General features: G+C 40.3%; 2 protein-coding genes across 2 annotated transcripts; one reads left to right on the forward strand and one right to left on the reverse strand.

Annotated features, from left to right (window-relative positions):
* Positions 1 to 3315: 3315 nt before the first annotated feature.
* On the forward strand, positions 3316 to 5691 carry LOC109970646 (transcription factor AP-1). Its single transcript, XM_020618354.1, is given in 2 exon segments — positions 3316 to 4635; positions 4638 to 5691. Coding segments are annotated over 2 exon segments (828 nt in total). The 5' UTR covers positions 3316 to 4106; the 3' UTR covers positions 4937 to 5691.
* Positions 5692 to 6015: 324 nt separating this feature from the next.
* tada1 (transcriptional adaptor 1) lies at positions 6016 to 11608 on the reverse strand. The gene is made up of 8 exons (XM_020618353.1): positions 11487 to 11608; positions 10362 to 10453; positions 10213 to 10278; positions 9704 to 9798; positions 8767 to 8979; positions 8467 to 8618; positions 8090 to 8246; positions 6016 to 7363 (listed from the first exon to the last, which is right to left on the reverse strand). Exons 1-8 carry the CDS (start codon positions 11567 to 11569, stop codon positions 7211 to 7213), a joined length of 1011 nt encoding a protein of 336 aa, XP_020474009.1. The 5' UTR covers positions 11570 to 11608; the 3' UTR covers positions 6016 to 7210.
* Between the last annotated feature and the right edge of the window lie 1193 nt (positions 11609 to 12801).

Raw genomic sequence — 12801 nt, forward strand, 5'->3', positions numbered from 1 at the left:
GAATGCTTAGGAATTTTCAACACCAAGGTCCAAAATCACCTATTTGAGTTTAAGAAAAGTCATGCATTACCTTATCTTCTGGTTTGTGCTCTAAAACCGGATGCCAGCAATTAACCAATTAATCTATGACTATCCCATTTAGAGGTCTGAGTAAGCCATGACTGCAAACTAGTGCAGCCAGCGCTCAGGCCCTGGAGGCACTTGTGCTTCTTGTCCTGTCATGTTTTCTGTGAGAAGGTCTGTTACACAGTAACCAGAAGATCACATGTTTACATGAATTAGTGACCATTTGTATATGAGCTGCATAATTTAAAATGAATTTACCGTATTAGATAATAATCTGCTACAATTGTGTAGTGCTTGAGCTATATGATATGCTTTGTTGTTAAAATAATAATAAATGGCCATCAATTTGACAAAAAGGGTGACATGTCAAACTTTCTATCCCATTTTGTCACTTTCCTCTATTGTGTTCTAAAAAAACTTAGCAGTGGTGTAAAGGAAGCTTTGCTAGCTGCGATCAGTGTGTATGGACCAGGAATGAACAGCAGAGATAGAGTACAGAGAAAAAAAAACGTAGAGCAGGAGAGGAAGAAACAGATGGTTTTCTACAAACACTGCACAGACAGTGTTTGAAATCTCATCTGTCTCTGCGGCTGTGTCCTCTGGACCATGCCTGAAGGTAATCAAAACTTAGTTCTGGTGATATGTCAACATAGGCCTGTGTTTTCCTCTCATGAAGGGGGGGATGTTTCCATGGATCCTGGACTGTCCCACTTCTGTACAACAAAATCAAGCCTGCTGGGAGGCAGGCAAGGCCAGCTCCTGATTAGAAAACTACGTGCAGTGGAAGCAGCTGGCCTGGGCAGGGAGGAGGAAAGTGGTGTTATCTAAAAAGCAACTGCACTGGGCCAGCAGGGAGGAAAAGCTTACAGAGAAACAGGAAGCACAGACAGGGCAGAGCAGTCATTTGATAGGAAAATGCTCCTCAGTGGTTCTTAACACAGGTGTACAGAGAGAGACAGGGTGAATCAAGTGGTTTAGAAGGTTACTATTACATGGGAAGCTGCTCTGCTCTGTTAGAAAAAAGAACGGTAATGAAACAAAGACAAATCTATGGCTTTATTTGCCTTCAGCTGTGGTATTAGACACAAAGATTTTAACATCAGGGTGCCAAATACTTCCAAATGGGTGTTGCATGGCTGGGTCGTGATGACAACATGTTGACCTCAGACAGCTCTGGTTCTCCAAGGCTATTAACTTATTCATAGTTGGCTTGAGGAGAACATGCTGAATTATACACTGAGGGAGGCCAGACAGCATGGACTGCAGAGGTTTCAGTCATTAGTGCAGCTTCACATTTACCTGTAAGGCCTATGAGAGTGAAGTAGAATATAATAATGAATATATATTATATACCAGAGGGTTAATTTGCAAGTCATTAAAATGACTTTTTAATGCATCAAATGTTTTCAGTTTGCTTATATTTTTGATGATCTAGCCTCTAATTATATTTGCGGCCAGCTAAAGATTTTGTATTTTTAAATTATACTGTAAGATGATTGGTGGATTAAGATAAACTTTATTGACCCAGAAAGAAGTCAAAGATTTTCACTATAATAATTTTTTTGAGCACCATTCTAGATTTGTATTACAAGTAAACAAGCGTACAAACAATACAACTGCCATATAAAAGAAAAATAAATCACAGAAAAATACCAGTATAAATAAAACACAATCTGCATTAAACAATGAAGTAGCATTTAAAAGAAGTGAGATCTGTTCACTAAAGTCAAATAAAATCAGGTAAGGCTTTCGGATAGAAGTAAGTTTTAAGAAGAGGTTTAAGAGAGGTTACTGACACTGCTGACATCATTCATTCCAAAGCTCTGGGGCTCAAACTGTGAATGCTCTGTCACCTCTAGTGTTGAGTGTCACCTCAGGAACAGATAAAAGACCTCTGCCAGAGGAGTTCATATTACACACAGGCTCAAATACACTTTAGAGCTCAGATACTGTATATGCTGTAGCAAGGACAGAGGCTGTAAAGAGCTTTATAAGTAAGATCTTAAAATCAATTCTAAAACATACTGGGTGCCAGTGCCAAGAGGTGGTCACTTCTCTTACAGTTAAAAGCCTCACAGCTGAATTCTGTACAGTTTGGAGCTGACTAATGGATTTTAGACTAAAGCAAGTGAAAAGGCTTGGCAGTAGTCCAGGTGTGAGGAGATGAAGGCATGTAAACACAACAGTATACATAACATACAGTACAATCTACAAATACAATAGATAAAAGGAATGGAGGTATAAATTACAAATGATGATGTATTGCACGAATGAAAGTGCAGTCAGCTGGTGGCAAATGTATGTTATAAGCAATGAATGACATAGTATAAAAGGTGCATCTATGTTACAATATGACACTAGAATTCCAACAGTATTCTACCCTCTCTATTCTGTAGACACAACCTCTATTGCATGTCTGTCCATCTTCCTCTGTTCCTCTTCCTGAGATTTCTTCCATGGTTTCTGCTGAGTTTTTCCTTCTTACCGGGTCTAAGGACAGAGTGTGTTGTATGCTGTACAGATTGTAAAGCCCCTTGAGGAAAATTTGTGTTATTGAGTTATATAAATATGTTTGACATGACTTATCTATCACTATTAAAAATAGTACAGACAGCTGGACCTGAATTACCATAATACAAATTACAAACAAAGAAATATGGCATATGAATCAGGAAAACATATATTTCATTAAGAGTTGTAGCTATTCTCGCTTTGATTTTACAGAATTTGCACAAATGTAATCTGCATTATAAACAAATATAGCTCAGTAAGAGATCCAACCAATCGCCCTACTTGCATATGCAGTATCAACCATATCACCCTCTGTACATCTTAAATAGACCTGCTATATGTTTGTTTCGTTATCACTTTGTTGTTTCACATCTGTATTTCTTTCTGTGTACCTGTTCTTGGCACCTGTCTGATAAAGTTGATGGAATTAATAAATATAAGGATAACCTCTTTTAATATATTTATTTCCTCACATGTATTGGCTCACTTCTGGTGTTGGCCCTTTATGTAACACTGCTATTTCCTATATGACATATGACTGCTGCCCATTGTTGTTTTTCCTGTAACTTTGTTGCTATTCTTGTTCTGGCACTTGGAGAGCAAATTTTATTCTCGTTCTGAAAAAACTGAAGCCTATTAATTTGACAGCAGAACCTCAGAAGGCATTTCCAAGCATGTCCACCTGTACAATTTTTTTTTTGTATACTTTACTGTAAACAAATTAATTTCTAATCCATCTAAGGGCATTTACTTTTTAAACTACACACATTGATAACTTCAAGCAATCGTTTAATTTTGATGTGCTCTTTTATGGCACGCTGTGAAACTTGCGTCATAAACATGACATCGTATTTAAAAAATATGCTTACTGTTATGTGTTAATCAAGACTAAACTCTACAGATCATCTGGAGCAACACACACTTTAGGACACATATCCCTGTATGACTTTAGAATAGATAACTAATAATTGAGCGGGCAACTAAATATTCAAAAACACTACGTAATCCCAGAGTACATTGCTCCACTGTCCGCATTACCTAATCCCATAAGGCATCGCGGGGGGCGGGGACATGGCTAGTTGTCAGAGCAACCTGAATGTCATTAGATTTATCCCACCCTCAAAATCATCTCCAGCCAATCAGAGGTCGTAAAAATGACATCATTGTTATTTTCTGTAGAGCTGTAGCTTAGAGGTGGATAAAGTTCGTCTCCACGTTGGAAGTGATAGAAAGTATTATCCATATCCAGACAGTGTTCCTAGATTTTGGAAAGGGGGATAACTCGGAGAGGATACTTGAGGTGTAAAAACACGGAAGCTCGGCGGCGGGACAACGAGGTTTTTGTTGATGATCGCACGGTTCAGATGAGAAAAGTTTGGAGGACAAAGTTGTCAAGTGAGTTGAACTTCGACAATAGGCGCACACGATCACAAGACGGTTGAGAGACTGAGTCACTGGACATATGTAAACAGTCGATTTTGGACTTTTTCTAAAGGAGAAACTATCTCCCTCAGGGTGATAAAAACTTTATGTCCCGAAAAATGGAAGCGACATTCTACGACGAAGCCCTAACTGCGTCCAACTCTCAGCATGACGGGACGGCAGTGTATGGGTTCAACCCCAAAACCCTCAAACAGACTATGACACTGAACCTAAACGATCCAAAAAACTTTAAACCTCATCTGGGAGCCAAGGCCCTGGACATCCTGACGTCCCCTGATGTCGGGTTACTGAAGCTGGCCTCGCCTGAGCTGGAGAGATTAATTATCCAATCCTGCAGTGGGCTGACGACTCCCACCCCGACCCAGTTTATCTGTCCCAAGAACATCACCGACGAGCAGGAGGGCTTTGCTGAAGGCTTTGTGAGGGCACTGGCTGAGCTCCACTACCAGCAGCAGATACCAGCCGTTCACCCTGACGCACAGACCGGCGCCACTAACAGCATGGCGCCCGTCTCTGCTGCGTCCGACAGCGGCGGGCTTCCCTACAGCTGCACGGTTCGCACCGAGCCACCGGAGTACACAAACTTGGCCACTTTCAGTCGGGCTGTGGGGTCTGCGTCCGCACCTGCCAGCGAAAGGCAACGCTGTCCCCCATCGACATGGAGACCCAGGAGCGCATCAAAGCGGAGAGAAAGCGCCTGAGAAACAGGGTGGCTGCGTCCAAATGCCGGAAAAGGAAGCTGGAAAGGATCTCCCGGCTCGAGGAGAGGGTCAAAAACCTGAAGAGCCAAAACACGGAGTTGGTTTCCTCTGCCAACGTCCTCCGGGACGAGCTGGCTCTGCTCAAGCAAAAGGTCATGGATCACGTTAACAGCGGGTGTCAGCTTATTTTGACGCAGCAACTCCAAGCTTACTAAACTGTCCGTGGACACTTCTTGAGGACCAAATGCAGTTTAAGGTGGCCTGCTCAGCCTTATAGAAGAGTCCCTGCGTCTGACTTCATTTTCCAACCAAGTTATCGACTCAGGCTGCAGTTATCCAGACAAACGCTGTCTGACAAAATCCCGTAAATGATCATCATGATGAATTATAATGCAGAAAGTGGCCGCGAGCTTATTGCACAGACGCACGGCTCAGAGGAATCCTTTGCTCTAAGTGCCCCTCTGATGTGACTTGTTACACATTTCAGGCAATTTTGTCTTTCTCTCTTTTTTTTTATTTCCATCCAAAACTATAACATCACATTTGTATTCAGTCAAGCCAAGGCAATACATATGGAAAGTGTGTTTACCTTAGCCATAAAGTAATTATTGGTTGATTCTGGCCCTGAAGTCTTCCAACATGATAGGACTGGCAGAGTTCCTGTGGTGTCAAATTGCAAATGGACAGAAACACAATGTGAACCAGGCCTTGCCCTGCAACTCTCCCACTATGTCAAGCACTGAGAAGGCTGTCCCACCAGCGAATACATGAACAGAGTAACACTAACAGAAATGTTTCAGGTGTGTGTAGCGTTTACTGACAAAACTGCCTTACTTTCTTAACCCTTATGTTCATACAACTTTAAGATAGGTGTAACTAATGTTAGACCTCAAATAACACTTTGTAATATTTGTACGCTGTATTTTGAGCACTTCGACTGTAAATATGACAAAATAAAACGTCGAACACGCTAGATGTGTGAATACTTCTTGTATAGTCAGGGCAGGGAGGTTTATATCGATATTTTAAGTGTTTTTATGAGGTGGCGGACGGGATATTGAGTCACCAGTGTAGCGTGAGGTGCTTGTAATGGTGGGCGAATCGACACGACTTCCCATTGGACAGCTTGGTGTCGGAAGTGAGCCGCAGACAGCCAAATATGGTAAGAGGTCCCGAGTGCGCACTGGGATGGGCTTAGGCGTGTCTGAATCACCGTCCTCCCACTACAGCTGGTGACTGACAAGAGGCCTGGTATGTTTACACCTTCTGGTAATGCGTTTGAAATACAGAGGAATATTTTGTACAAAATATTTTATTTCCAGAACTACAGTTTAATATAAGTTACATAAGCTTTGCGTATAAAAGATAGAATCTATGCACATTTTGACCTGAACCAGATGCTTCACACAAACATGGCAAACAGATATTCTAGTGCACTGTGACAATGCAACTTGATCTGTTCATATATACCATGGACCACCTACTGGAGGACAGGAGAGCAGGCAGTTGTGCCTGGTAGACTTTTAAAGACACACACGCACAGGTACTTTCACTTATAACTTGACTGACCTTCTTCTCAGGAAGGGCAACATCTTACTCACATCTCTGTTGCACCTGTCAAGGTGGGATCTGTTCCATCTTTCTTATTGGTCCACTGCACTTGATGACCCAACACAGGCTATGTCTCATCACAGTGGTGCCCCCAACTTTAACCTGACAAAATCTAATCAGCCATTAAACACAAACACTAGTGTGTAACATACAGGACCGGTGTTGCATCAAAATCAGTTTACCCATCAAGATGTGTTTCCCCTAACACATAACCACTGAGTGCTATGTGAACCTGAGTTTTAAATAGAGGGAACATTTTGACACAAGACAGGTCTTGTATTGAAATCTGTTCTCTCTTAAAACAGTGTCCAGTAGTGCCCTCCTCAATAGTTGTCTTTAGGATGTGGTTGAGTACAGGTTATGGGAAACGGATCTTGACAGGGGAAACAACATCTGACACAACACTGGTAAAACTGTTTAAATATTTTTAATCCTTCCGATGACACTTGGGAGTAACCTGGTCATATACACAGTGATTAGATGTGGGCCTTTCTGTTTACGTACTGCGTGTTCTTATCAACAGTTGTGGTGCATGTCTGTTAACGTGAACAAGATGAACTGCTTTCAGTGGCCAAGTTGCACACTGTTAAGACTTTCATACCCACACACACCCTAACACCAACACTATGTATGGGCATGCACAGCTGCTGAAATATCTTACAATTAAACACTTTCAATATTTTGCCATTATATGATATTCTCATCATAAAACAACTCATTCTCTGTCTTTCTGTGCAATGATGCGAGTTTCCAGGTCTCATAAGCTTTCAAGGTTTTTAGGACACACTATTCACCATCCATTTCTTTTTGGACACTGTTTGTGTTTGGGTCCTGATGATATCCACAGCGCATATAGAGTCCTGTGGCATCGCTGGTTCTCAACTGACGAGCACACCGTCTTTTGCAGCAAGACGCTGCCAGTGTATGTGGTCCTGTTCTAGTTCTTCATGGCTGGGGTGCCAGAGCCGTGACAGGATGCGCTCCATGTTGAGGGAGTACATAGTGTGGGAGGGCATCACCCCATGGTGAACCTACATCAGGACAATGTTACAAAAAACAGGAATGCATATACAGTTCTGTGAAGTAGAAATAATAGAGGTCCTTACGTTTCACATTTAGAACCATAACAAAAAAGCCACCTGAGATTACATTTATTTAATGAAATATTTACTGCTAATTGTGAATAAGTTAAGTACCCTATGTATGTGAATGTCTCTTACTGAAATGTATGCTTTATGCTACCTCTGTGCGTTTCTTGGTGGACATGTACATGCACTAAACCATATTAAGAATTTCCAAACTGCTATGGATAGTTTCACATACTGTAAGTTCCGTGTTGACAACCTTTCCTTCTGAAACGTACAGGTTATATACAGGTAATATTGCATATTGTCAATTTATGAGGCTTGAGATTACAGGGCAATGTTTATAGATGTTATTAACTTCGCCACAATCAAGACTGACTTAGGTTCAATCCTACATCATTTCAAAACACCACAAACTTGTCAAATCAGTGGCGCCCCCTGGGAACAAAACATAATTTGCAGGGTTAGAGTCATTAAATTTGAATGGGTAATGGCCATTTTGTGATCTTGACCTGAACCCTCAACTTTGGCAATATGTGTTGTCCACATACATTATTGGAGATATAAATAAGCCATGTGATACATTTTATTTATCATGTGTGTTCCAAATGTACGCACAAGTGCTGCAGATAGTTAAGACTGGGAAAATACATAAGCATGATTTATTTTTACCTGCAAAGCCTCTAGGAGATCAAACATATTGATTGGTGGGAGGGGTGCTGGGAGACTGTCAGCAGAACAAGCCAAAAGGTGAACAGCTTGCTGCTCAGCATCATCAGGTGACACCTGAGGTGGTGGGCCAGCAGGAAGAGAAGCACTCGGAGGGGGGCTGCAACAAAGAAAGTTATTCTCTCTTGAACTCTAAATAAAAAAATTGTACAAGTATTAAATTGAAGCCTTATTGACAGCAAAGAGCAAGTGAATTGTATGGATGAAAAAGCCAGAAAACATTTAAAACCATTACTTCACACAGTGATGAGTGGCAAGAGAAAGGTTTAAGTCACAGAGCATGTCAGCTAGTAAGACAGAGATAACACAGTTGCTCCTACTATTCAGTAACATTGTGGTAAGCAGCAAGGCTGTTTTTCAGATAAGGCTGCGGCATGACATTACTCCCAAAGGCATAAGGGAAATGACCATCCCGTAACCGATACGCCTTCCTCCGGGTGATTACAGCAGTCAAGACATCTTTCAAGTGGTGCTGAAACACATCAGAGCAGTAAGTCAAGCTTTGCTCAATCTGCTGAATAAACACAGATGTCACTCAAACTTAGTAAATGGTGAAAAAAAAATCCATAATCTCCCACCTCACCCACACAACCACTTCTTCACATAATCGCCTCACAAACCTCAACAGCGTATGTCATGGTGCTGACAGCATCATCTGTGATGTTATCCAGGCCCATTTCAAAGGCCGTCACCATCATGCGGGCCTCCAGCTGACTCCGTGTGGGCAGCAGCAGAGTATGGGCACTAAGACGCAGCTCATCCTCATCACCTCCCACCTCCCGGGGACTGAATGGCTGGGCCGTGCTCAGAGGGTTCTGAGGCTGGAAACGATGCTGAAGACATCAACAAGACATATAAACGATAGAGAATTATTTAAGCTCCCAGTGATTACATACAGTTAGCCTGAGTGGATGAACAGTTGTGTGTGTGTGTGTGTGTGTGTTGGTGTGTGTAGGTAAAGGCTTGGTGTAGTGGGCCCAACTAAACAAAACTCCAGTTAGTGAGAGAGTGCCCATCTCATGACCATGTGGACTTGCCTTCACTCCTATACCCACACAGAACTTCTATTGGTGTTGGTGATAATATGGTTACAGACTCGCTGGAATTGTTAATAGTCTTCTTCTGTTAGACAATCTTGGTACAAAAGTGTCAGTGGTTGGACAGCTGAGCAGACCAAGCTCTGAAAGGTGACCGCCATTACAAGCCAGTTGGGTCAGCCACTGCTTAGCCTGAGTAATTACAAAACACATGCTATGTGTCAAGCCACATATCTGATCTTTGCTTGGTTGAGGATATAGTTCAGGAATGCTTTATGTTAAGGTAGGTTAGGTCTAGAAAATGGTACTGCTTGTTGTGGGGCTCTGAAGATTTTTGACGGCATGGCCTGACACCCCCCTCTTTTGGTAAGCATAATTTAACTCATAAACTGAGCTTCCATATGAATGCTCTCCCCTTTTTTGGCACATTTAATTGTGTATTAACGGCTGCTAGGTGCAACTGACTGTAAAATATATCACAAAGCCATAACTTGGGAAATGAATTAATATGACAACATACATCAAACTTCTGTCTGGAAGAAGATTTCTTCTTTCCTTTAGGTTTGCCAGGCTTTGAAGCAGAGCCACTCTGCCACTGTAATGGACCTGTGCCCTCTAGAAGACAGAGAAAGGTTTTAGAAAAACCAAAGGCAGCAAAGCAACTTATAATGATGAGACTTTCCTTTAATTAATTATTCAAAATTTCCAATATTGGAAACTTCTTTCTGTTCCTTGAACAGTGAACCATCAACATATATCTCTTTACTTTGTAATTACAGCCAGTAGGTACACACTGAAATATGATTCATAAAGGTTTTGAATACAGGCTATTTTATCTTCTGTTCTTTGTTAATTGAATTTGTTGCTAATGTGTCTGCTCCATTACCTAAAACAATCAAAGTTACATATCAGATACATAGAGCTAATAAAAGGTTACATCAGATTATTGTACTGCAGGTTTGTCTGAAACAACTTTAACATAAATACAAGCATATGGGCAGGTTCAGAACATTGTGAGTCACATCCTACCTGGTGTGGAAATGATGATTTGGCATCGGGTGAGAATGGCCAGAAGGAAATCGTTGTGTATATGGACTGCAGAGGAAAATACATAATGAGCAACACTTTTCCCACACAGCATTAATACTAAAGCTAGATTTGTTTTCTGGCCCACTAACCATTCTCCTGTGCCAACAGACGACGTGCCTCAATGTCAAACTCCTCCTTGCTTATCTTTTGTTTGAACCACAGCTTCAGGTTTGCCCAGTAACTGTGTGGGGAGAGACAAATAGTAAACATCAATACAAGAGAAACATAACCTATTCCAAATTTCAGGTGCATTTCCAACAGTCTTTCATTTCACAAACAAACCCATGTTTTACATTATGTCTCATTCACAAGCCATTGTCTTCAAGAAGAGCACTTAAAAGCATAATCTTTTCCTCCTTTTATCCCGATTTGAAACATTTAACGTAACTGTGTCCTCTCACTGACTCAATAACCAGAATGACAACATTTTGTTTTAACTACAATTATAAATGATCGTGTAACATTTTCAGTTACTGTAACGGTACCAAACATAAGTCTTAACTTCTTGCCTTTCTAGCCATATATCATGCAAGTCATTTATTTTAGATGTGCATTAGCTAGAGGCGACAAAAGAGTGCTAACGCCGCAGATTTAGTCGTGAGCTGATAGTGTCCTTTCACGGAACTCTTATCTCTTTGCTGTAAACGCCAGGTAATGCCTGGTTTTTACGATGTTTTATTGCGTGTCCTTAATAAAACCATGGTTGTTAGCTCGTTCTTGTCCCTTCAAGTAAACATTAATGCTAATAATACGTTCGTTACCGTACTTCACATTAAGATGCAGCATTTTACAGGGGAACTTTAGGATTCTTGCTGCACTTTTCGTTAAAGTGGCTTTGGTACAGTAATTAGAAACGTCCGTCCTGGGGCCAAATTAGCTCACGTAGTCTGTGTAACGTCACCCAACCTGGTGTTAGCTTATAGTAATGTCAAAACAAGTGGAAATAGCACACATCACGTTTGTTTTATATCGCATCACGTCAAAGACACATAATAAACAACGTTACAGAATAAGCGCAAAATATTAGCAAACAGAATAACTAAAAGTTACTACTAAGGAGAAACGCTACAAACATTAGCAAGTACTAGCAAGGTGCTATCTGCACAGTGCACACAGCTACATTATGGCTAAATTGTTTTGTATTTTCGCGCCAAAACATGAAATAAGGTCTATAATCAAGGCCCGAAAAAGAAAACAAACAAAACTATACTTACTGCTTAACATTATCACCAATTGCATCCGTTAAATTTTTCTTTGCAATTTCAAGCTCGCTAGCATGAGCCGCCATGGTGTTCATAAACTCCTATAGAGACGTCATCATTCGGCGACAGCTGTTTTACTGTTTTTGTTTGTTTGTTTGTTTGGGGTTTTATTTTGCTCAAAAATATGTCGCAACAAGTACATTTTCATTAACTACATGAGCAGTAACTTGACAATGGAATACAACTTTACATTACAAGTAAACGTATTAATTTAACCAAGCAGTATTTCCTTAAAATAATTAAAAATATATAAAATAATTAAAAAAATAAAAAATAAAATTCGAACAAATGGCTTTTTTTCTTTAAAAGGCTTCTTTCTTGAACAAATTTTACATTCATAAATGTAAATTTTCTAACTGTAAATTCTTTTCCCCTGCTTTTGTCAATGAAATAAAATATATAGGCTATCACTACTATTTTGGACAGTAGGATACAAATAAGAATGCAATCACAAGATGTTGCTTTTGTGTCTTTTTTTAATGACGTGTCTCATTAAAATTTGAGTGGATCATCCACTAGCTTTATGTTATTTGTTTTATTTTTGTTTATTTCTATTTATTTGTTATTCAGTTGTAGCCTATAGATGTCACATTAGTCTACTGTTTCTTTTATGACCTTTTATTTGTACAAGGCTAAATCATCACAATGAATGTTTGTACCTTTATTTCTAGGCTATTTGAATTTCAATGAGGTTTGTTTATAAAAAGATCTACATTTATGCACTTGCTCTTGGAAGCAGGTAGGCTACACGAGAGGGGTGTTTTATGGTGTTTTCTTACATTGCCCATGTTGCTAATATTTTATGGTATTCAGTGCACAGTCAGCTGAATGCCTAATTTTAAATTAAATTCCCTTCTGCGCCCCCTCGGCCTTATATGTACAAGGGTTTTATCATCTATGACAAACTTCGAATCCCGAGCATATCTGCTTTATCAGTCTTTTCATCTGGCACAAATTGAAGACCTTGGTTTGGTACCTCTCATCCAGTGTCAGCTGGGATTAGCTCCAACCCTTCTGCGCCCTTCTGCAGGATAAGTGGTATAGATAATGAATGGATGGTATGGTTTAGTAGTAAAACTACTCCACCACTAGATGGCATGATTTAAACTCTGCAAAGCACTGTTCATTCTGGTACAGAAGAGCTGAGTAAAAAAAAAATCAGACTGGTACATTTGCAATTTGATATGATTTGCAATTTGATATGATTTATCAAAATATCAACCCACATCATAGTGACAGGGTCAATGTGCAGTTTACTCCCAAACTT

This window comes from Monopterus albus, unplaced genomic scaffold (assembly GCF_001952655.1).
Source record: "Monopterus albus unplaced genomic scaffold, M_albus_1.0 scaffold204.1, whole genome shotgun sequence".
NCBI lineage: Eukaryota > Metazoa > Chordata > Actinopteri > Synbranchiformes > Synbranchidae > Monopterus > Monopterus albus.

Bases quoted from the DNA above. Each gene is read 5' to 3' on its own strand.
- tada1 (XM_020618353.1), bottom strand. From the start codon at position 11,569: ATGAACACCATGGCGGCTCATGCTAGCGAGCTTGAAATTGCAAAGAAA. The intron at 10,279-10,361 runs GTTAGTGGGCCA...TTTCCTCTGCAG, and splicing joins TCTGTTGGCACAGGAGAATG to TCCATATACACAACGATTTC. The intron at 8,619-8,766 runs GTTTGTGAGGCG...GATGTGTTTCAG, and splicing joins CCATGACATACGCTGTTGAG to CACCACTTGAAAGATGTCTT.